Raw genomic sequence first — 25,428 nt, 5'->3', positions numbered from 1 at the left:
GAGTTTTGAAATATGCGTGATCAGTGTTAGCATTCCAAAACTCTTTTATTATTAAGTCGTTGATATTAAACTGTTTTCATAGTTTGTTGAGTTTGTCTAGCACAGCGGCTAGGTATTCAGTTTTCTTTCTTTCTTGAAGGATCTGTCTGAAAGTTAATCAGTAACTTCTTTATGTCTTCTTCTTACTCCTTCTGTTTGGCAGCAGTTTCATCCAGATTTAAATTTTGTGACATTTTTTTGTATTTTTTGGTTGAGCTCCCGAATGTTACATAGTCTAAAAATTTACTATTTCCCACAGAAATAGGCTTAAAGGAATTTTATGCATTTATAAAATTCATAATTTTCTCATGCTAAATTATGTGTCATATAGGTTTCAAATTTACTTAAAGTAAAATTAGCAAACAAAATATATGTAATTTGACTCGTACTAAAATATTGTGAGAAAGTTATGTATGGGAAAATATTTACATTAACTAAATACAATGTTTGTAAATACATATTCGTTAATATTAAGTTTTGCCAAATTAAAACTTTAACAATTTTTGTAATTTAAATAAATGTGAATATAATAATAAAAAAATATAGAAATCAGAATAGTTGTTGTTACCCAACAGTACATGATTTTTGGTTTGTAGTGAAATATCTACTTTAAAATATATTTTAATTGAAAATTATTGCACCTTTACATCCATATTCACCTTTAAATTTATAATGTAAACAAATGTTAGATATGTTGTGTTTCTTTTAGATAGATGTATGAAGTATCAAATGCAGATTGACCATAATTATTACTATATTATGAAACGAGAAAAAATAGAGTTAACCGTGTCAACTCTGTGATACCCGTACGAATTTGCTATCCTATGTGCGAATAAATATGTCATGGCTGAATATGGGACAGACTATGACTTTTGGTTGTCATATTACCATATTAATTAATGCAAAATTTCAGTAAAGTGTTTCAATTAAATATTTTCTATTCCAAACAACTATTGAAGTTGTATGGCAGCTGCGAGAAAGAGCCAAGTAATTTCAACGAATTTTATCAAACTAGTTGGCCATATTAATAGATTCTCTTGTGTTAAATTTCAAAATCATATTTTTAATAGTTTTTGAGATATAGAGAAATAACTTTTGAAGTTGTATGGCAGCTACTGTATGACATTACTGTATACGAGTTGTATGACATCGGCCCTACTAGTATATTCGTTTGTGTTAAATTTCAATACCACAGCTTTTATGGAAGTTGTAGGTACCCGAACCAATACCTCGATCATAACCAATTTAAATATGGTTCTGGCATTTACTATAATAAATAATTTGTGAAAATTTGGTGAACTTAGCTTAATTACTTTTTGAGTTATCGTTGGAACGGGCGGAGGGGAAGACAGATTTAGGAAGACTCAGAGTTCGACGCTGATCAAAAACATACATTTGAGTCTACATCTCAGATCATTATTTCTTTGCGTTACAAACGGTAAGGCAAATTTAGTATAATTTTTACGGAATTTTCATACCCGTACGAACGTATGTTCCTATTCCGCACCGAGTTAAGTGTAATTAGTATTAGAATATTAATAAGCGTAGAGAGTATTTTATTATTACAAATGCACCTTTTTTCGAAAATCGGCTACTTTGTGAAATTGTTGAACGGCACTCTTGATTAAATATTTTAACGTAACTGTTCTTGTATATTTCATTTTGAATTTATAGGTACTTTTGAAATAAGTATACAGGCTGATTCAGTAATCAGTGACATAATATATACCATCATTTAGGGCATAGAAAATGAGTAAAATTTTTGTTCGGAACTGTTTGGAACTCAAATTTCAACGGTTTCCGGATACATGGATTTTAAACAATTTTCACGAAAAAAGATAGAAGCTTCAAATAAACAGGTTTTGAAAGGTTTAGTAAGGGCTTGAAAGCAACATGTTACTTGACTTTGTATTTTATGTATTTTGAAATACCTGACATTCCAACTTTGGAAAAAATCTGATTTTTCCCTTCTTTACTTTTTTATTTTTCTCCAACGGGATAATTTCGTATTAAATTTCTTGAAACTTCAAAGTTTTTTTTCCAAAACATGGTTTTTCTTCTCCGTCAAGACAAGGAATCCGTCCATACGAAAGGACGGTGAACATTTTTTTCTTTCACATAAACTCTACTCATTTTTTTTTAAATCATAAAAAGGAAAATGAGAGTGGCTCTCTCTATGTGATGCCTTTGTACTTACCAGGGTAGTGCTTAAAACATAAAATGATGGTGAGAATTTTTTTCTTTCATATCAACTCTATACACTTTCTTAAAAACCGTAAGAGGAAAATGAGTAATCACGGCAGTGCAGTGTTTTTTTTCAAACTACAAATTATATCAAAACAAATAAAAAACATACAAATTATATCGAAGTTGACCCGTTTGAAGCAATCCGAAAAAAATTTTAATGCTGTGCTGGCATTCCTGATTGAGTTATAATAGAGGTTTTTCTCGTTTACCAATTCAAAATGTAAAAATATTTTATTTTGGAATGTATACATATATATATATATAATTTAATGAGGGGAATCAAGCACAAATCTATATTAACCCATCGATTTTCATTTATCATGGGAATTGAAATTTTATCATTGATTCGTCATTGATTCTCATCTTTTGTTATAGCTGTAAATAAATTTTTTTCTGTTTGAAAAAAATTTATTTAAAAATTTTAACAAAATTCAAATTATTTCAGAAATACAAATTGAGATACATACTAATTGTTTTCATTTAAAATCATTTTCTTTTTTAACAGAGGTAATAGAATCAAAAATGAATGTCGTCTTGGGAAACTTCTCGGTAGAGCTTGACGGACGATTTTCTGCCATTAGAACAGGAGAAACGAATTTGGGTAACTGGATTTGTGATGTCATATTATCTGCAACTGGAGCTGACGTTGTTATGATCAATTCAGGAACATTTCGTTCTGACCAAATTCATCCAATTGGTCCATTTACAATGAAGGATTTAATTAATATTATACCAATGCGCGATCATATGATTATGCTAGAAATAACTGGGAAATGTTTATTAGATGCATTAGAAAATTCTGTTTCGGGATATCCAAAACTTGAGGGAAGGTTTCCACAAGTAGCTGGCATTTCTTTTGCATTTGATCCAAAAAAAAAACCATTCAAAAGAATTGATCCGACGTTAGTATTTGTTGCTGATGAGTCCATAAATTTAAGTCAAACGTATAAGACCTGCATCAAAAGTTACATGTACTGCGGCTGTGATGGATACACTATGTTCAAAAACGCTACGGTTTTAGTAAGTAAAGTTTACCTAATTTGGTTTCTTTATAAACAGAATGATATATTTTTTAAGTGAGTAAATTAAGAGCGAGCCGATTTTCTAATTCACGTGTTCCGCCTTCTTCAGGAATATGGTTTGAGTTGTAAAAACCAGAGATTATACTCACGTGAATTTGGTTTTATGGGAAGCTATGTTTAAAAATTTCACTTTTGTCATTGCACTTTTATGTGAAAGGGAGTTTTCGTTTATTCAGTTTTAGAATAGTTCTAGCTTGTACGTTCGAAAATTCACACTGCATACACTGAAAATATAGATCGTTCGGAAATTACTGGCTGCAATAAAGTGCATTCGGAAATTTAATCTACAATAAAGAAATGTTAGAAATGTAGCGCAAACCTCTAGTATAAATTTTATAGCTGGCTCATGAAATTTGTTTTTTAATTTAAAAATCAAAAACAAATTTAAATTTTAAAAATAACAGATTCATATATTGAAGGGTTATTAAAGTAAGTTTTCTTTAAGTCTTCAAATCTTCTTAAAATATTATGAAATATTTGCAAAGAGAAATTTGAACACGCTTGTGTTTTTGTCATACACATGGACATATTCGGCATAAATATTTATTATACAATTATATTTAAACTTTATTTTTTCTATACAGCTAGATGAGGATCTTGCTCCAGAATTAGGAATGGCAATACAAAATCACTTTGCAGCTATCGATACGAGAATGGGTAAAGGTAGACATACAAAACATAGACAATCTTTAGTAACATTATCTAGAAGACATAGCATGATTCAAATGTTGGAAAATTTGGAATTGGATGGACCTTCGCCTATTAGAAAATTGTCATTTTCACATACTTCACATAATTCAAAATCAATAGACAGTGGATCCAACAGCACGACAAGACCTAAAGTAAGCTTTTGTTTAATTCGTTAATTGTAAAGTTAATTTAGTCTATTATACTAATTATAACTTTAGCTACTGAGAAGAGCTTCTCTTGATGATCTAGAACAAGAAAGTTGTCAGTTGGCACCTAAAATGCAACACAGAATAACCATCATCAGAGATGAGGAAGTAAGTATTTGTAAAATAAAAAGGCACAGCCTGGCACGCTTGCAAGTACCGTTTACAAGTATATTAAATTGTTTTACATGTACATACACGTATATATATATCTACATATATTAGTGATAGCAATTCAAATAATAGCCTTTTAATAATTTTCAAAAACTCAGCTCCATTTATGTCTATATTAGATTCTATGATGTGTTTATTATTATGCAAATAAAATAAAAAAAAATAGCTTATCAATTTAAACGTTTATTTAATTTAAATGTATATTAATATATACATTTCGCTATTGTAGCCAAAAGTTGAGAAAATAGACAATTCCAATTAAAAACGAAATTCAAATTCAAAATAATTAAAATAGTCAAAATCAAATTCATTCATAATAAAATTTGGTTTCCACGATTTTTGATTAATAAAATTTTTTTTGATATTTTTGACATTTTTTAAATAAATTAATTATACTGGTATATCAGAAACAAATTTCGTATCACTTTTCATGTTTAAATACACATACTTAGTGTTGCTGTTTATTTTTCGTATTAGAATGTGAACCAGAATAAATTTTATCTACCAGAATAAATTTTATCTACCAGAATAAATTTGCGTAACTACTCCACTTAACAGCTCGTTTCTATAGACTGGTGTGGTTTGAAATGTCATACGTGGAGAGCGTTATGTAACAAAAAATTTAAAATATTTTTCACAATCTATTTTTATTATTATATTATTCATAAAAATTATACGAAATTATTATATAAATTTTATAGAGGGGCTTGGACAGTTTTTGGTTTTGCAATACTTTTTTGTATTTCGTACTTAGATGTGCACTCAACAATTTTACAATCAGTATTTATTGCGAAATTAATTGCATGTCTGCCTGGACTCTTAAGTTTGAATTTTATTGCTAATTAATTTAGTTAAGGGTAACGATATACTTTTGGTTATTTTTCGGAACGTTAGATTAACCTTCACTAAGATTAATTTTTGTGCAATTTGTGTACAATATTTCAGTTTTTATCTTAAACGGTGTCAAAATTTTGCCAAAGCTAAATGTACCAAAAATTACAAAATTAAAAATACATATGTAATTCAAATTTGAATTTGAAATACATTATAATTTTTTTCAAATTTAATAATCTTGCATATGTTTCCTAATGTTACAAAACTTAGGGTGCAACGCAAAAATTTTTTCTCCATTGCAAATCGTCTTCAGGTTTATATATAGTAGAGGACTTGAATCCACCTGAGAAACCAAAACTTCAAAAAACTAGGCAAACTGATTAACCATTAGTTTTGCTCTGTCGTATTTTTTATATTTACATTTCGTGAAAGCAAGGAAGTGCTTTCTCAGCACTAAATCTCATTCGTTTCAGTCTTTCTGTCCTCTGCAAGCCTAGAAGCCTTAATATTCACATGCTGCTTCAAATGCGTCCTTTGTTTCTTGCTTTCACAGTTCCATATTTCTTCACTCACCTTGAAGACTCCTAAATATTACCATATTACGAAGCACCTTGTTTTAGAAGTTTTTAAAGAATAAGTGTGTTTGCAACAACCCCTTTTACTAGACGCGTTGCACTTAAAATTCAATGAGGTGACAACTTTGCCATTCTACTAGGCGCGGGTCTCACTATTTGTCACAAAAAGCGTCCATAATGTTATTCTGCCGGAAGCATTTTTCAAAATTGTCACATTTTTTTGACATATTTATTTGCGTAAATAGGTGTTTTTGATCGTGCAATATGCTTTGGAATTAGCTACCTTAAAACTCAAATATCTTAGGCAACAGAAAGATGCGAAACTACAAATTCGATATTAGCCTTAACATTACAAAAAGTCAAGGCCTGGACCCTGCTTTTTTTGTGAATGTATTTGTAAAATTGCATACATATGTCGTTTTGGCGAAATGACATTTCTAAAGAATCATTTTTCTTCTTTTTTTTTTTAGATGATTTTTTCCTAATTTTATTTCGGGGTTTTTAAATGAAAAGTTGACTAATTCCTAAAAATTTTCACATTAAAATGAAATTTGGAGTTTTGAACAACATATCAAAAATTCAAATTTCGAATAAAAATTTTAATTATAGTTTAATCTAAATATATTTTTGAGTTTTTTCCGCATTTATTTGAATCGCCATGTCAGTCAACATATGGGAGAATTAGAAGTAAAAAATACACTAAATAAGAATAAATTTAGCTCCATATATTTTAGTCTCGAATATACGACATAAAATAAAGTTTATTAAAATTTTATTAGATTTTAAGTTAGGATGTAAGTTTGTAATTATTTGATTTAAATTATATAATTATTATAAAGCTTTTATAATTTTATAATCATCATGTGTTGCACATAAGGTGACAAATAATTATTGTGATTATTTTGCATGAGAGAAATAGAGAAAATAAGAAATAGAAAGAGGACGTTAGTTTTCTGGGATTTTTACCTGTTTTTGGAAGGGAAAAGTATTTCTTAGCCACATACGGTTATGAAACTTAAATAAATATATTTTGTCTATAGAGCTGATTTTCACATTTCGTTAAAAAACATTTTAAATCTTTCAACACTAAGTTTTTGAATTTGTCCAATTTGTTGAAATAATTTTTCTGAAGGAGTTAATACAATAGACAAATATTTCAAAGCTTCATTTATTATTGTTTCTCTTTTGAAATCTTTAACATTTATAGTCTCCATATATTTGCTAAAAGCAGACTTTTTACCGACCGTATTGTGTATACAATAGGTAGGTTATGTGATGGCAACAAATTTTGCATATCGAGTTTTCGGTGGGAATGCACTTCTCCATAGTAGGGAAGTGTAAATAAACTATTTTTAGCAACCTGTCGGTCTGTCGGTCTGTGTGTGCACGCGTGTATCTCAAGTTCTACTGAACCGATTTTTATGAAATTTTATATGTAAGTTTATTTCCACCATGGCACGGATTGATCAACTTTTGGGATATATCAGGCCTCGGGAACTGCACTTTTTAGCGGGCCTGTTTTACATTTTTGGCCATTTTGAAGAAACTATTCAACCGATTTGCTTGAAATTTCATATATAAGCTTCGCTCGACCGGCCGCAAAACCTCCTAACTTTTGGAAGAAATCGGGCGTCAGCAACTAGACGTTTACTACGGGCCAAATATACATTTTTGCGTATATAAAGAGAAATAATCAACCGATTTCATTGAAATTTAATATATGAATTGCTCGTATTAAAACAATGAACATATAAATTTTTTGGAAATATCAGGGCTCGAAAACTGATATGCGGGCCTGTTTTACATTTTTGACCATTTTGAAGAAACTATTCAACCGATTTGCTTGAAATTTCATATATAAGCTTCGCTCGACCGGCCGCAAAACTTCCTAACTTTTGGAAGAAATCGGGCGTCAGCAACTAGACGTTTACTACGGGCCAAATATACATTTTTGCGTATATAAAGAGAAATAATCAACCGATTTCATTGAAATTTAATATATGAATTGCTCGTATTAAAACAATGAACATATAAATTTTTTGGAAATATCAGGGCTCGAAAACTGATATGCGGGCCGATCTTACATTTTTCACCATTTTGAAGAAAATATTCAACTGATTTACTTGAAATTTCATATATAAGCTCAGCTCGACCGTCCGCGAAACCTCTTTACTTTTGGAAGAAATCAGGTGTCAGCAACTGGACGTTTACTACGGGCCAAATATACATTTTTGCGTATATAAAGAGAAATAATCAACCGATTTCATTGAAATTTAATATATGAATTGCTCGTATTAAAACAATGAATATATAAATTTTTTGGAAATATCAGGCCTTGAAAACTGATTTGCGGGCCGATTTTACATTTTTCGCTATATCTACGGAACTAATTGATAAAATTTCTTGAAATTTGATATTTAAGTTCTGGTTGTTACCGAAACTAACTGACGAGCATTTCAGGGAATTCGGGTGGCACAAGGCGAAACTCTACTAAGAGCCAAATTTACATTTTTCTAGGTATGTTAACTATAAGCTTACTAATGTCCTAAAAATTGGAAAGAGGTAATTAACAGGCATTTTTATAATATTCTGTAACACTTTAACTTAACAGGACAATGCACAATGCGGTCGGTTATGTGCTGACCACATCAGATTTTTTGTTTTGCTCAGAACATTATTATCTCATTATCTCAGAACATTCTTTATACCCCTACGAACGTATGTTCGAAGTGTATACTAAATTTGCTTAAATTTGTAAGGGTAAGAAATAATGGTTTGAGATATAGACTCAAGAATATGTTTTTGATCAGCGTCGAATTCTGAGTCGATTTAGCTTTGTCTGTCCGTCCGTCCGATAACTAAAAAACTAATTGAGCTAAATTCACTAAATTTTCACAAATGATTTATTGTAGTAAGTGCCAGAACCCAATTTAAGTTGTACATGATCCGGGTACTGGTTCGGGTAGCAGCCAGACAACTTCAATAGTAGTTTGGCCATATCTTAGAAAATATTGTAAACACAGTACTGAAATTTTGCATATTTTAATATGGTAATAAGGCAGCTTAAAGTCATAGTCTATTCCCTAGTCAGCTATGGCATATTTATTCGCACATAGGATAACAAATTCGTACGGGTATCAAAGAGTTGACAACTCTATTTGTACTCGTTTGTTTTGCATATTCTTTCCAAGTTACATAAACAATTTAATTCACTATTTTGCTTTTCTATTTATTTTAGTGTCATAATTTAATATAGGTATTGTAATTGGAAAATGATCGCTGTTATATGGATCAATATACAATCAATTAAAAAATTTTAAAATTTGTGGTGAAAGAAATCTATTGTATTAAAGGTTTTATGTGAATAACTGAGAAATGCGATTGTTTCACTTACCATAATTAGCTAAATTATTATTTAATTAATTTCAATATTTTTTCTAATCGATCATATTTCTTGTTTCCCAATAAATGAGTGTGAGCAATGAAATCTATATATCTATATAAATGATGAATTTGGCTGGGTGGTATATTCAACTGCAACCTCATACAACTGTGTAGCTGCCACACAACTCTAAAAGTTTATCTTAAATATTCAGAAAAATAATTAAGGTAGATTCATGAGACTTGGCGGTCATGTGTTCAATTCTGGAAATTTTTGCGGAATGGTTAATATTAAATATTTGAGAAAATACTAAAGCTAGCTCAATGAAATTTGGTAATTGTGAGTCCAATTATAAGGTCATACATATCCGCAAAGTTTTATGGAATGGTTTAAGAGTAATTGTTTGTAACTTTGCAATTGTTTTTAACATGTGCATTGTTTTTAACTTTGTTAAAAACAAACTAAATTTACATGTGCAATTGCTTTTAACTTTGTTCACTTCAGCAAGGTTCTTGAAATAAAATGGAATTTTTCATTTTAAAACGTCTGACTGCTTTTCACATATCTATTTTTTCCTAAATTATACGCTGCATTTTTTTGAAGGATACGTTAATTTTGGTGCGAAATTTGTTACCGCTTTAAGGAGTCATCTACGGTATGGATGTGTATATATATTGTGCTCAATGTAAAATTCTGCCTTGATTTAAACATATCCGCCCGTCCGTCCGATCGTACGATAACTCAAAAACGAATAAAACAAATATTACCAAACTTTCACTAGTTGTTTCTTTTGTCCCAATGACGGATCCTTTTTTAATTGGACCCATTCGGACAACGGTTTCGTGTAGCTGCCATACAACTTAAAGAGATTTTTTTCATAAATAATTCAAAAACTAATAAAGATATAAATATCAAACTATTGCAATTATACAACTCTCAAAGTTAAACATAAATATTCAGAGAAAAAATAAAATTATATTCATGATTGCGCGCAATTACAGACAGTACATATCCGTGAAGGTTTTTTGAAATGGCCTGACAAGTCCGGGTAGTTGCGGCACAACTGCAAAAGCTAATTTTAAATATTCGGAAAAATAATAAGATTACATTCATGTGACTTGGCAGTTACGTGCCTAATTATAGGTAGCACATGTCCGCGAAGTTTTGGTGAAATGTTGGATGTTTTGGTTTGGACAACCATGAAAGTTATGGAAATGTTTATCATTTTTATTATTAAGCATTTCGAAACTAATAACATAAATTTCAATTTCTCTAAAAAATGTAACGTAATTAATGTAACTTATTTTGAATAATAAAGATAAAGTTAAATAAAATATATATGCTCATGTTCATATTTATCCCGGCTGATTGGCCTACGAAATATCCGCAGTAAGGTATGCTTGTGGTAAAAGTCCACTAAAATCCAAATGAAAATCCGGACGCGACGGACTCACAATGAGCGGCTCTCTGCTCTGCGACTGATCCCTGAGGGACGGCAGAAATTATATGTGCTGCCTTGCACGAGGGAATTATTCTTAAAGGCTAGGAGAAGAAAACTCCGAAATAAAACAAACAAATGCAATGAACATAACACAAGGATTGAATACCCCAGGTGGTAATCCAGTAATGCTGGAAAATCCACACTCTTCGGAGGCTGGTCCCATGGATTCTGGGGGAGACCACTTATTGCATAGTAGATCGGCGTTGATGGACCCATTTAGAAGGAGATCGGGGGTCATGCGATCACCCCCATTGGTGATTGCAGAGAAAAAGGACAGAGGTAAGGATGATAACTCTGAGAAAAGTGTAATAAGTTTCCGGAAGACAAAAGAATGAAAACCCAAGAGGGTAATATGAAAAGGCATCTTATACAGGAGAGTAAATTGGATACTCAGGACTCGAGAATAATCGAGTTAGAGAGTTTTTGTACGGTGCTACAAAACGAGATCTGCAAATTACGGGCAGAGAATGTAGATTTAAAAAATCAAATAAAATCTGCATCAACGGAAAAGAAAAACAAAGATGCGGAAGTTATCGTATATGAAACCGACGAGGAAGAATTGGCAAGAGAAACTGACTGGATCCTAAAACAGAATAATGCAAAGAAGCGAAAAATGGAAAAGTCTCCTGAAATAAATTCAGAAACGACAGTTAATAAAAATAATGAAACCAGCCCTAAAATGAAGACTGAAAATCCAAAAAAGCACAAGCTTCCTCCGGTTATATTGAGCAACATTAAGAACTACTCCCACATAGTTAAGATATTAAAAGAAGAAAGAATAAACGTTAGGGTCAATATGATGAATAATGACCAATTAAAAATAAATGTGGAAAATCAAAATGAATACAGATTACTAACAAAAGCTATAAATAAGGCTAGACTGGAGTGGCACACGTATGAGAATAAACTTACGAGGCCAGTTAAAGTTATGGCTAGAAATCTCCATCCATCGTGTGAGCCAGAGGATATAAAAAAATCTGATGTGGTCAGCACATAACCGACCGCATTGTGTATTGTCTAGCTAAATGAAAGTGTTACAGAATATTATAAAAATGTCTGTTAAATACTTCTTTCCAATTTTTAGGACATTAGTAAGCTTCTAGTTAACATACCTAGAAAAATGTAAATTTGGCTCTTAGTAGAGTTTCGCTTTGTGCTACCCGAATTCCCTGAAATGTTCGCCAGTTAGTTCCGGTAACAACCAGAACTCAAATATCAAATTTCAAGAAATTCCATCAATTCGTTCCGTAGATATGGGGAAAAATGTAAAATCGGCCCGCAGATCAGTTTTTGAGCTCTGATCTTTCCAAAAAATTTACATGTTCATAGTTTTAATACGAGGAATTCAAATGATAAATTTCATGAAATCGGTTGATTATTTCGCTTTATATACACAAAAATGTATATTTGGCCCGTAGTAAACGTCCAGTTGCTGATGCCTGATTTGTTCCAAAAGCTAGGAATTTTCACGGACGGCCGAGCAAAGCTCATATATGAAATTTCAAGTAAATCGGTTGAATATTTTCTTCAAAATGGTGAAAAATGTAAAATCGCCCCGCAAATCAGTTTTCGAGCCCTGATCTTTTCAAAAAAATGATATGTTCATTGTTTTAATACGAGGAATTCATATATTAAATTTCAATGAAATCGGTTGATTATTTCTCTTTATATACACAAAAATGTATATTTGGCCCGTAGTAAACGTCTAGTTGCCGATGCCTGATTTCTTCCAAAACATAGGAATTTTCGCGGACGGTCGAACTGACCTTATATATAAAATTTCAAGTGCATCGGTTGAATATTTTCTTCAAAATGGTGAAAAATGTAAAACAGGCCCGCTAAAAAGTGCAGTTCCCGAGGCCTGATATATACCAAAAGTTGATCAATCCGTGCCATGGTGGAAATAAACTTACATATAAAATTTCATCAAAATCGGTTCAGCCGAACTCGAGATACACGCGTGCACACACAGACCGACAGACCGACAGGTTGCTAAAAATAGTTTATTTACGCTTCCCTACTATGGAGAAGTACGTTCCCACCGAAAACTCGATATGCAAAATTTGTTGCCATCACATAACCTACCTATTGTTTACACAATACGGTCGGTAAAAAGAGCTTATTAGCAAAAGCTTTAAATGTCTAGATGTTGTAAATAAAATCAAAAGGAAGAAGGAAAATGGAAAATATATTTCAGTAAAACTTCCGCTCTTTATGTTATCTTTTGACCATTCGGAAGAAATAACCAAGATCTATAAAATAGAATACTTACAGGACATGAGAGTAAAAATTGAAGCTCTTAGAAGCAGCAAATCCATTCCTCAATGCAAGATATGCCAGAGATTTGGACACACACAAAAGTTTTGCCAAAGAGAGGCTAGATGTGTAAAATGTGCTGGTAATCATATGACAGCGGAGTGCAACAAGAAGGATAATTTTCAGCCGAAATGTGCGAACTGCAATGAGGCACACCCTGCTAGCTATCGAGGCTGTTTGGTTGCAAAAGAATTGCAAAAAAGAAGATTGAAAAAGAATAAGACCAAACAAAACCAAATTAAATTTAATGAACAAAGAACTCCAAAAATAGACAGAACGACGGCACCTAGTAAGGTGTTAAAGGGAGTATCTTATTCATAAGCGCTTCAAAGCAAAACCCCACAAAAAAAGAAAATGAAGGAACCTGAGAACAAAACCCCACAAATAAAAAGAACTGACGCAGGCATTATGCAAATAATGCATAGTATGTTGATTAGAATTGATGAGATCTCTAAAAGTAGAAAATGCATACACTGATTACGTACATTTACATGTACGTAAATAAGGTACGTATAGTAACTTGGAATGCTAATGGTGTTCTTAATAAGAAACAAAAATTGGAGGTCTTGCTTAAAACGAGAAATATAGATATTTGTTTGCTGTCGGAGGCTCATTTGACATATTATACGAGTCTTAAAATAAAGGGCTATGATTGCTATAAAGCGGTATATCCCAGCAATCAGCCAAGAGGAGGTAGTGCAATTCTAATAAAAGAAAGTATAGAACATAATGAAGAATTCAAGATAGAAACGGCTAAAATTCAGCTTATTTCGATAAAAATTAAATCGACTAAACAGGACTTTAGTGTTGGTGCTGTATACTGTCCACCAAATTGCAGCATTAAGAAAAATACTTTTAAAGATCTCCTGTACAAACATGGACACAGATGTCTAATAGGAGGTGACTATAATGCCAAACATACAGATTGGGGTTCTAGAATCACCTCAACTAGAGGAAGAGAGCTAAGAAAAGCTATTCAAGAGCTAGGTTGTTGCTATCACTCCACTGGCATTCCTACTTATTGGCCTACTGGCACTAACAAGATTCCTAATGTTATTGACTTTTTTATAACCAAAAAAATGTCAGAAAACTTTCTAAGTCTTGAAGATAACTATGATTTTAATTCGGATCACTCTGCTGTCATATTAAAACTAAGTGAAAAAATAACTAAAACATTATTTAGGACCAGTTTAACAAATAGCACCACGGTTTGGGTGAGCTTTAGATACGAAATAATAAACAATATTGACGTAAATATTAATATACAATCAAGAGAGCAATTAGATGTGGAGTTAGAAGGATTTATTTAAATCATACAAAGAGCTGCACGGAACAATACAAAAATGTCAAAGTACAAACCGACAGCAAATAGCTATCCTGGAGAAATAACTGATTTAGTAGGTGAAAAGAGAAGGGCTAGACGTAGGTAGCAACGTTCGATTGCTCCTTGCCCAACTGCCATTTGCTGATGAAAGCAAATGGCAGTTGGGCGAGGAGCAATATAGAGATAGCCGAATTATTTGCTGATCACTTGGAAAACATATTCACGCCGAACGGAATAACCTCAGATGTGGGTTTGGTAGAATCTATCAGACAGCATAGCTCCACTTACTCAATTAGAGGTTGCGGAAGAGATAAGATCCCTGAAGTTGAAAAAATCGCCAGGTTTTGATCTTATTACTGCGGTGCCGAAACCCGGGAAATCCTTGAGGGAAACAAAGTCTTACAGACCCATTTCACTGTTACCAATGATGTCTAAGCCTTTTGAAAAGCTGCTATTAAGGAGATTGAAGCCAATAATAGAAAATAGGGGCCTAATACCGAACCATCAATTTGGTTTTAGAAGAAACTATTCTACAATAGACCAGGTCCATAGAATAACTAATATTATAGAAAAAAGCTTGGAAAATAGGAAAGTTTGCTCTTCCATGTTTCTAGACGTAGCACAGGCATTCGACAAGGTGTGGCACAGGAGCCTTATACTTAAGTTAGGGCAAATGTTACCATCGTCATTTGTAGAAATTTTGGAATCTTACTTAGCTGATAGATTTTTTAGAATTAAACAAGTCGCTGAATACTCCACGCTAAGAGAAATAAAGGCAGGTGTGCCTCAAGGCAGTATATTGGGCCCAACGTTGTACCTGCTTTACACGAGTGATTTGCCACAAATAGAAAATGCTACGATAGCCACTTTTGCTGACGATACTCAAATATTGGCAGTAGGAACGAACATTGACGATTCGACAAAAAAAATTACAGGAGGCAATTAACAAAATAAGCCAGTGGACTAGAGATTGGAGGGTGAAGTTGAATGAAGCAAAATCGGTTCACATAAACTTCACCAATCGGAAAATAGTGAATCCACCACAAATTAACGTAAATGGAACGAACGTATCCATAACTCGGCAAAATACCTAGGGATGACTTTAGATGTCAAGCTAAGGTGGAAAGAGCATATAAAGAAGAAACACATGGAATTAGAAAATAAATATAGAGAAAATTATTGGCTCCTAGGTCGTAAGTCCAATTTGGCAATTGATAATAAAATCTTAATTTATAACCAAATCATTAAACCAACATGGCGATATGGCATTCAACTGTGGGGTTGTGCCAAGAAGACTTGTTTTTAGATTCTTCAAATTAGGAGTTGTGCTATAAAGCATAGGGCTCGTCTAGAACAGCATGTAAATATGGAAGCAGCTCGGCTGCTAGACAATGCCGTTATGAAGGAAACTGTCGGAGGAAAAAGGCAGATAGAGCCGTCCTTCTTCGTCTTTCGAGATTTTTTCACCTCGTAGGAAAAAGAAAATGTTCATATTTAAAATAAGAGAATAACTTAATTATATTATTCATATAGACATGTACATGTCAATAAGATTATAGAGGAAAATTTAAGAAAGTTTATTTTCATTAATTTTTCGAAAAGGTGCAACTTATGCTATTTAAACACAATTCTTTTTCGTGAGATCTAAAAACAAAACAAAAACGAGAAAAAATAGAGTTGACCATGTCTCTGTGAAACCCGTACGAATTTGCTATCCTATGTGCGAATAAATATGTCATAGCTGACTATGGGATAAACTATATTAAGTAACCATGTTAATTTATGCAAAATGTTAATACTGTGTTTTCAATATTTGCTAAGATATGGTCAAACTACTACTGAAGTTGCATGGCAGCTATCAGAAAGAGCCAAGCGATTTCAATGAATTTTATAAAACACATTAGCCGAACTAATTTATTCGCTTGTGTCAAATTTCAATACAACTTTTATAGCTTCTAAGATATAGTCAAATAAATTTAGAAGTTGTATGGCAGCTACCTGAAGGAGCCCAGCAATTTCAATGACTTTCATCAAACATATTGGCCCTACTTATATATTGGCCTCTGCGAAATTTCAATATAACAGCTTTTATAGTTTCTAATCATCTACCAGAAGGAGCCAAACAATTTCAACGACTTTTTTCAAACACATTGTCCCTACTAATATATTTGCTTGTGTTAAATTTCAATAACACTTTAGTAGCTTTGGAGATATAACCAAATAACTTTTGACGTTGTATGGCAGATATCAGAAGGAGCCAAGCAGTTTCAACACCTTTTGTCAAACACATTGACCCTACTTAGATATTTAATAATGCGAAATTTCAATACCACAGCTCTTATAGTTTCTAAGATATAGACAAATAAATTTTTAAGTACTATAGGAGCTACCCGAACCAGTACCCCGATCATATCCAACTTTAATAGGGTTCTGGTATTTACTATAATAAACCATTTGTGAAAATTTAGTGAACTGAATTAGTTTTTGAGTTATCGCTGGGACGGACGGCCAGACAAAGCTAAATCAACTCAGAATTCGACGCTGATCAAAAATATACACTTGAGTCTATATCTAAGAACGTTATTTCTTAGCGTTACAAACGGTAAGGCAAATTTAGTATACCCTTCGAACATACATTCGAACGGGTATAAAAACTAAAAAATTTCTTTTCTCAACATGAGCAATATGAGTAGCATAGTAGAAATCGTTATTGGCGTTAATTTATAGTGTATTTTAGTCAGTGTGCACAATTTTGGTTAAAGTTTAATTTTAAAAATTTTGTATGAAGCGCTAAACCAACCGTATCGTGTTGATAATTTTTCTAACACTGCTGAAGCAATGTTGGAGAAATTAGTTGAGTTTAGAAACGATATTATGATTATGGGAGATCTCAACATTCATTGGGTTAGTAACACAAAGAAAAACACTCGATTGAGTGAAATTTTTTGAAAAAATGAACAAATGGTGAATGTTCCTAGAATGACAAAAAATAGTTCAACATTCAATATAATTTTGTTTTATATTTTTTTAACACTTTCCCAAAAAATTAAAAAAAAAAGTGCTTATTTGGTTTTTATTCTGTCCGTCCGTAAAAATTTGCCGTTTTCTAAAATTCGTTTTCGTAAATCCTTAATGAAGTAGTTTTGTATATTTTTTTTTTTTTATTAAAAACACCGTTGGTGTGTTCATTATAACAATCTAGCAATTTAACACTAATAAGTTATTTGTTTTTGGCCTACTAATTTACAAAATTTTACAAAGTTTTTTATCCTATGATAATTTCTTTTTGCTTATAATTCTAATGATTTTTTTTTTTTAATTTAATCATTTAGTTTATTTTATCTTAAAGTAATTCGAACGGTTTTGTTCGCTGCAATCTTCTAATTTTGCCGTCATTATCCAGCAGTTGAAGAGCCTCAATGTTAACATGGTGTTGTAGTCGATTTTGATGACCTTGTGCATATTTTTTAATTACGTTGTCTATCATTTCTACACCCAAATCCTTATGTAGGTTGATATTCCAAATGTACCACGGGGCATCAACTATGCGTCTTAATACTTTATTTTAAAATCTTTGTATGATGTCTCTGGTACTTTGGCTGGTACAGCCCCACAGCTGAATGCCATAGGTCCACACTGGTTTTAGGACTTGTTCATACAGCAAAAGCTTATTGTATGTTGACAAGGCAGAGTTTCTGTCCAATAACCAGTACATGTTTCTGTACTTTATGTTCAGCTCTTCAAGTTTTTTCTTGACATGTGGTTTCCACTTGAGTTTTGCATCAAGTGTCATGCCCAGGTATTTGGCCGTATTTTCATATCGTACTATTTTTTCATTAATATACACTTGCTTATACTGAGTATGTTTATTTGTGAAGTCAATATGTATAGATTTTGATTCGTTGAGTTTAATTCGCCATTTGCTAGTCCAATTTTGCACTTTGTTGATTGCGTTTTGTAATCTTGCTGTTGTTTCAATAGTGTTGTTACCAGTCGCCAGAATAGCCGTGTCGTCAAGTCGCTAGTATACAAGAGATAAAGGATTGGTCCTAATACACTACCCTGTGGTATACCTGCCTGGATTTTCTTAATTTCGGAATAATGATCTTCTTGTTTGATCCTGAAATATCTGTCCGATATGTATGAATTCAGTATTCTTGAGTATTTATCAGGAAGGAGTATCTTGAGTTTATAATTCAATCCTTCATGCCAAACTTTATCGAAAGCTTGAGCTACATCTAAGAATATTGCAGAACAAGATACTTTCTTCCAAAGTATCTTCTATTACGTTTGTTATCCGATGTACCTGATCAATTGTGGAGTGTTGATCACGAAAACCAAACTGATGATCTGGAATAAGTTTTTTCTCGTCTATGATAGGCTTTAATCTTTTTAATAGAAGTTTTTCAAATAATTTAAAAATAACAGGTAACAGCGAAATCGGGCGTTATGATGTTACTTCATGAGGTGGTTTTCCAGGTTTTGGGATCATGATTACTTCAGTTATCTTCCATAATTGTGGTACATATTGCAATCTAAATGATGCATTGATCAGTTTAGTTAGCTTGGTTATAGCTTTCTTAGGAAGTTCCTTCAGAATTTGACCAGTAATAAGATCAAAACCCGGAGCATTTTTTGGGTTAATATTTTGTGCTATCTCGTTCTTGACCTCACTTGAAGTTACGAAAGCAATATTACCATTTTCTTGTTCTTCCAATTCCTGTAATACTTCAATATTGTCTGATGAGATTGGCTGAAATATTTCCTCAAGATGATCGGCAAATCTCGTCGCTTTTTGTTCGTTATTTCTTGCCCAGCTATTATCTATATTCCTTATAGGTGAGGTCTGCATTATTGGTCTTTTCAGATTTTTAGTGGCTTTCCATAATGAATATTCAGTACTAGACTCATTAGTAAGATTCCTAAGAAATGCATTTATTGTTTCATTTTTTAGTTTTTTAATTTCATAACTGAGCTGTGCTGTAAGATTATTCAGTATGGTTTTGTCTTGAGGATTTCTAGTCTGCTGCCATTTCTTCCTTGCTTTTCTCTTTTCAGCAATCATTTCTAGAATTTCTTTAGGATAGTTATTTTGTTTTAATTTATGGGTTATGATTGGAGTATTATCCCATGATGAAATCTGAATATCATTATTGAATTTTTCTATTTCAAAATTCAATTGCTCTTCAGTCTGTATTGACACATTCAAATCAATTCTTTCTTCTAACATTATTTTAAAGGACTCCCAATCAGTCTTTTTATTAACTAAACTTGGGTTGCTTGGTTTGAAGATAATATGTTCACTTAATGTAAGTATCACTGGTAAATGATCCGAAGTTATCTCTAAGTTATCTTCGACATGCATATAGTTGTTGGATATATTTTTTATAACGTAAAAATCTATTAGGTCTGGAATTTTATTCAAATCTGTAGGCCAATACGTAGGCTTCCCCGATGATATAGCCTCACACGCACAAGACTGAGTTTTGTATATGAATAAAAGTAATTTTAATAGTATATTAGGTATACTTACATTGTTTTTAGAAGCAGTTGAAGGGAAAAGTGCTACAACACAAACCATTGGCTTGACCCACCTTTATTAGATTATGTGCCATCTTCTAGTTTTTACATATAGATCTCATGAAAAACTTTATCATTTAAGAAGAGAAGTAACGCAAATTATATTTTTTCCCTTTAAAAATTTTGGTAAAATGGAAAATGGCAAAAAGTCTAATTTTCTTTACGTGTACAAGTAGTCCAAAAAGTCTAAAGTGGATTCAGTATCAAAAATAATACATAGAAAAAAAAGTAATTAATTGTTTAAAATGTTGTTTATGTTTACATAGTTTTTTACTCTTAAGAAATTAAATATTCACTCTCACACGATTTTTTCTTTAATTTGTTCGAGAAACAACAATTTTAAATTTTCCAAGATAAGCAGGTCTCTTGAAATCTTACTTCGCCGTTCTGAAATTGTTGTTATTTGCTTGTAATTTATAAAAAAATCTGCCTCGAGAATTCTCGAGAATTTGTATTATTTTGGTATTTAGTACAATTCTTGAGAATTGTTATTTTCTAGATTCTGATTTCTCGAGAAAAAATTAATTATTTCTGGGGAATTTTTTTAAAAATTCACACAAACTAAATATACAACAAAAACGTAAAAAAAAATCTGATGTGGTCAGCACATAACCGACCGCATTGTGTATTGTCTAGTTAAGTGAAAGTGTTACAGAATATTATAAAAATGTCTGTTAAGTACTTCTTTCCAATTTTTAGGACATTAGTAAGCTTATAGTTAACATACCTACAAAAATGTAAATTTGGCTCTTAGCAGAGTTTCGCTTTGTGCTACCCGACTTCCCTGAAATGCTCGCCAGTTAGTTTCAGTAACAACCAGAACTCAAATATCAAATTTCAAGAAATTCCATTAATTCGTTCCGTAGATAGGGTGAAAAATGTAAAATCGGCCCGCAAATCAGTTTTCGAGCCCTGATCTTTCCAAAAACTTCATATGTTCATTATTTTAATACGAGTAATTCATATATTAAATTTCAATGAAATCGGTTGATTATTTCTCTTTATATACACAAAAATGTATATTTGGCCCGTAGTAAACGTCTAGTTGCCGATGTCTGATTTCTTCCAAAAGTTAGAAATTTTTGCGTACGGTCGAGCAAAGCTCATATATGGAATTTCAAGTAAATCGGTTGAATATTTTCTTCAAAATTGTGAAAAATGTAAAATCGGCCGCAAATCAGTTTTCGAGCCCTGATCTTTCCAAAAACTTCATATGTTCATTGTTTTAATACGAGTAATTCATATATTAAATTTCAATGAAATCGGTTGATTATTTCTCTTTATATACACAAAAATGTATATTTGGCCCGTAGTAAACGTCTAGTTGCCGATGTCTGATTTCTTCCAAAAGTTAGAAATTTTTGCGTACGGTCGAACAAAACTCATATATGGAATTTCAAGTAAGTCGGTTGAATATTTTCTTCAAAATGTGCAAAAATGTAAAACAGGCAATTAAAATTTCATAAAAATCGGTTCAGTAGAACTTGAGATACACGCGTGCACACACAGACCGACAGACCGACAGACCGACAGGTTGCTAAAAATAGTTTATTTACACTTCCCTACTATGGGGAAGTACGTTCCCACCGAAAACTTGATATGCAAAATTTGTTGCCATCACATAACCTACCTATTGTATACACAATACGGTCGGTAAATATAAGTTATATGTTATAGAGCAATCTGGTTGTTGGAACTAAAACTATTTTAAAAACTTTATTTTTAGTACAGTTTGGTTTTCTGGGGAACTATTGGGGAACTATGTATATAATGAACTGTGTCGGACATTAAAATTTACTTTAAAATGTCGACTAACCAGTTAAAATAGAGGTTGAGGCACCTAACCGACACGATACAAACCTTTTAACAGCTAAAGTTATTTTCAAATTTTTATTTTACTCTTACTACAAATAATTGTTCTGACATAAGCGACTTTTTTTTTTTCTTTTACCGACGAAAAGCAGTAGTGTGGAACTTTAATCCACTGAAAAACACCCTCCTCGAAATAAATGATAAAACTAGTCGGTTTAAATTATTTTTGGTTATTTACAAGAAAAAACATTATGCTTACTCGAGAGGTCTCGTACGTTTAAGTCTCCTAATAAAGTTTTGATTGTCAACCAATCGAGCCCCCTCGATGTTGACAAGATTAGATAAACGCATTTTATAATTGGCTGCTTGCTTTTTAATTTCATTTTAATTGACACTTAAGATCGTGAGATCCCTGTGTATATCGCATTACGGACATATCAAGGGGCGTTTACAATGTCCCATAATATCCTATTTTGAAATCTTTGAATAGATTGGCCTCATAACTGAATACCGCAAGCTAAGACAGGCTTAAATATTTGATTATATATTAAAACTTTGTTGTCATATAACATATTGTCATAAACATATTGTCATAAACATATTGAGATCTCCTTTTCTTTATGTGCTCCTTCCATCTAAGCTTTGGGCCAACGTCATTCCCAAATACCAAGACGCCATTTATCCGAACCGAAAATGAATTGTCAATTTTCCTATTAGTGAAATTCACGTGTACTGATTCCACCTCGTTAAGTTTTATATTCCACTTTCTAGTCCTTTTTGAGATCTCGTCACTAGCCTTTTGTAATTTTTGGGTAGATTCATTTTAATTTCGTCCTATTGCGAGAACTGCTATATCATCAGCAAATGTAGCTGTTGTCACTCTTTCCGATTCAGGAATATCACACGTGTATAGCAAGTATAATATCGGGGCCAACATACTCCCCTGTGGTACCCGCGACCTGATATTCCCAAGCGAAGAATACTCCTCTTCCTGTTTAACTCGAAATGCCCTGTTAGTCAGGTAAGATTCGAGCAGGTTAACATACTGCCTTGGTAGTAATTGTCTAGGTTTTGTTATAAATCCAGAATGCAAAACCTTATCAAAGGCCTGAGCTACGTTCAAAAATATGATAGAACATATAGATTTTTCTTTCAGTGAATTTTTTATTAGGTCAGTTATTCGATGAATCTGATCCAAGGTTGAGTGAATTTTTCGAAAACCAAATTCATTATTCGGGATTAACTTTTTACTTTCAATTATTGGCTGAAACCTTCTCAATAAACTTTTCTCTAGCAGTTTTGAAATTATCGGCAACAATGAGATTGGTCTATAAGAAGTCGGCCTGTCTATAGGTTTGCCAGTTTTGTGCAGCATAATTATCTCTGCAACTTTCTAAATGTCAGGCACGTAATTAAACCTTATACACGCATTTAGTAGGCGCGTAAGCATCATTATACCCGTTCGGCCGTTATTAGGTCAAATCCCGTGGCCTGATTTCCTCTATAACATCTCTTTCCTTGACAATTGGAATAGTCACGCTGTCCTCAACAAAAGCAGATTCTTCATTTTCATACACACCCTGACTGTCATGCGGGCAGAATAAATCGGCCAAATGATCCGGAAAGCTAATTGGCAATATTTCAAATAATAAGCAAAATTTTTTTGTTATGTAATATTTAAAAGTTAAAATGTATTATTTTTGTTATTCTTTTGACATAAGGATGTGTTTATTTAAAGTTGTTTTTAATATAACAAAAAAAAATCTAATCTAATGGAAAATTCTGTTTTTTATTTATTGAAAATTCTCGAGAATTCTCAAGAAAATATTAACAAATTTCTCATATCTCGAGAATGTAAAAATTGCCATAATGAGAATTCTCATTTCTCCAGATTATAGAAAGTACGAGAAATAACAATCTCTAAGTATAACCTATTTTATGCTTCTTAACATAAGATAACTATTTATACAATTAATTTCATTTGACAGTGAAACTTAATATTTAATTAAAATAAAATATAATTATTATAGTAACGACTATTATTAATAAAATAAGAAAACATATTTTTTAGCATTACAGGGAACTACTTTTGAGGAAAGAATCTGCTTTGAAAACTTCAGTCATTGCGGAAGAAGATGAATAATTGCAGTTTACAGGTGAATAATTGCAGTTCAGTTATCTGTATTTAGTTCGAATGTTAAAATAATTAAAATTTATAAATTATTAGCTCAAATACATATTTATATAATAATAATAACTAAAAATGCAATAAATTAATTTTTTACGCTTGTTCCAAATTTATCATTTATATAATATGTACTAAAATGTTAAAGGAAGGAATTAAAATAAATTTTACAAAAAATCCAAAATATGACGTAAAAACTATAATGTTAATTTAATTTATAATTAAGAAGAACGTTTGGATTATATTTCCAGTAAAATGTATTAAATTAACTTATGACAAAAAAGATACCAAATGAAGCTCTTAATATGAGAAAAAGAAAAGAGATGAATCTCAGATCATGTGTTTCTTAAATTTTTGATTTTTTTTTAAATAAAAGGAAGAAATTCAATTTTCGTGCATGGATGTCTTAGTAAGGAAATTTTATTACGAGCATATGATGGGTTTAAGAATGGTGGCTTATATTATGTTCATTATCGTTTTCACTGATAAATCATTTACAAATCATTTAATAAAATATGTAAAGTAACAAGAAGTCAAGAGTGTTATTTAAACAAAAAAATGTGTTTACTTTCGGATGACAAATATGAAATGTTCTTATGCTCTTATGATAAAATCTGAACATAACATAGTCAAATTTTTTTGTTGATAGTTCAGAAGATAATACAATAGGTCTGTCTGGGATAAGAAAGTTTTTGAAATATAAGTTGCATGCAAAGCCTGGGATAATACTTTTTGAACAAAAATGAGAGAAAATGATGGCATTGTCATTTTCACAATGTTTAAAGTTTTTTCAATTCTTGTAAAGTAAAATTTAGTGTTTTAAAAACTTCAAATTTTACAGCTACCGAAACATATATTTTTTTCGGTTGCGTCAGAAGGTTTTATTTTTGAAAAAAAATTTTTAATTAACAATAATTATTTTTCAAAACATTTCAATTAAAAATAAATTAAAATAACCAAAAAGAGTTCACAAATGATTATTTCTAAGTTTCACATTTTTATAATCCAAAATCAAAATTTTCAGTTTTAAGTATAACCAAAAAATATTTGTTTATATTTGATAAATATAAAGTTATAAAGTATATTTATAAAGTTTTTAAAAGTTTTTTCAAGTTTTCTGTCTGGTTTATTTTTTTTTTACGTAGCAGTTTTCTTTCTTTTTGCGAAAAGTTTCGTCATTGTTTCTCTTTTAAAAGTTTTTTCAAGTTTTATCCAAGACAGAACTAATATTTCTGATGTGTCGTAGATGCAATTCCGAAGATACCGTAACTGACAATTCGAAAAAAATCCAAATTGTGTGACAATTTTTAAGCATAAATCTTTTACAATAGCTTTTTGCATGTTTTCATTACCGACCGTATTGTGTATACAATAGGTAGGTTATGTGATGGCAACAAATTTTGCATATCGAGTTTTCGGTGGGAATGCACCTCTCCATAGTAGGGAAATGTAAATAAACTGTTTTCAGCAACCTGTCGGTCTAT

At 31.6% G+C, this 25,428-nt stretch overlaps 1 protein-coding gene across 3 annotated transcripts in view; it reads left to right on the top strand.

Annotated features, from left to right (window-relative positions):
- The window catches only part of LOC129615844 (snake venom 5'-nucleotidase), a 159,646-nt gene extending 135,597 nt beyond the window's left edge, over positions 1 to 24,049 (top strand). For all 3 annotated transcript variants that reach the window (XM_055531228.1, XM_055531226.1, XM_055531225.1), the window contains exons 5-8: positions 2,792 to 3,306; positions 3,953 to 4,210; positions 4,277 to 4,372; positions 23,831 to 24,049. In XM_055531228.1, the coding sequence (XP_055387203.1) occupies positions 2,792 to 3,306; positions 3,953 to 4,210; positions 4,277 to 4,372; positions 23,831 to 23,902 (941 nt within the window). In that variant the 3' untranslated portion in view covers positions 23,903 to 24,049. The remainder of the gene's footprint in view (positions 1 to 2,791; positions 3,307 to 3,952; positions 4,211 to 4,276; positions 4,373 to 23,830) is intronic.
- Positions 24,050 to 25,428: the final 1,379 nt, after the last annotated feature.

This window comes from Condylostylus longicornis, unplaced genomic scaffold (genome assembly GCF_029603195.1).
Source record: "Condylostylus longicornis isolate FDR11 unplaced genomic scaffold, ASM2960319v2 ptg000152l, whole genome shotgun sequence".
NCBI lineage: Eukaryota > Metazoa > Arthropoda > Insecta > Diptera > Dolichopodidae > Condylostylus > Condylostylus longicornis.
Note: the sequence above shows the minus strand (reverse complement) of the source record. Positions and strands in the feature narration are given on the sequence as shown.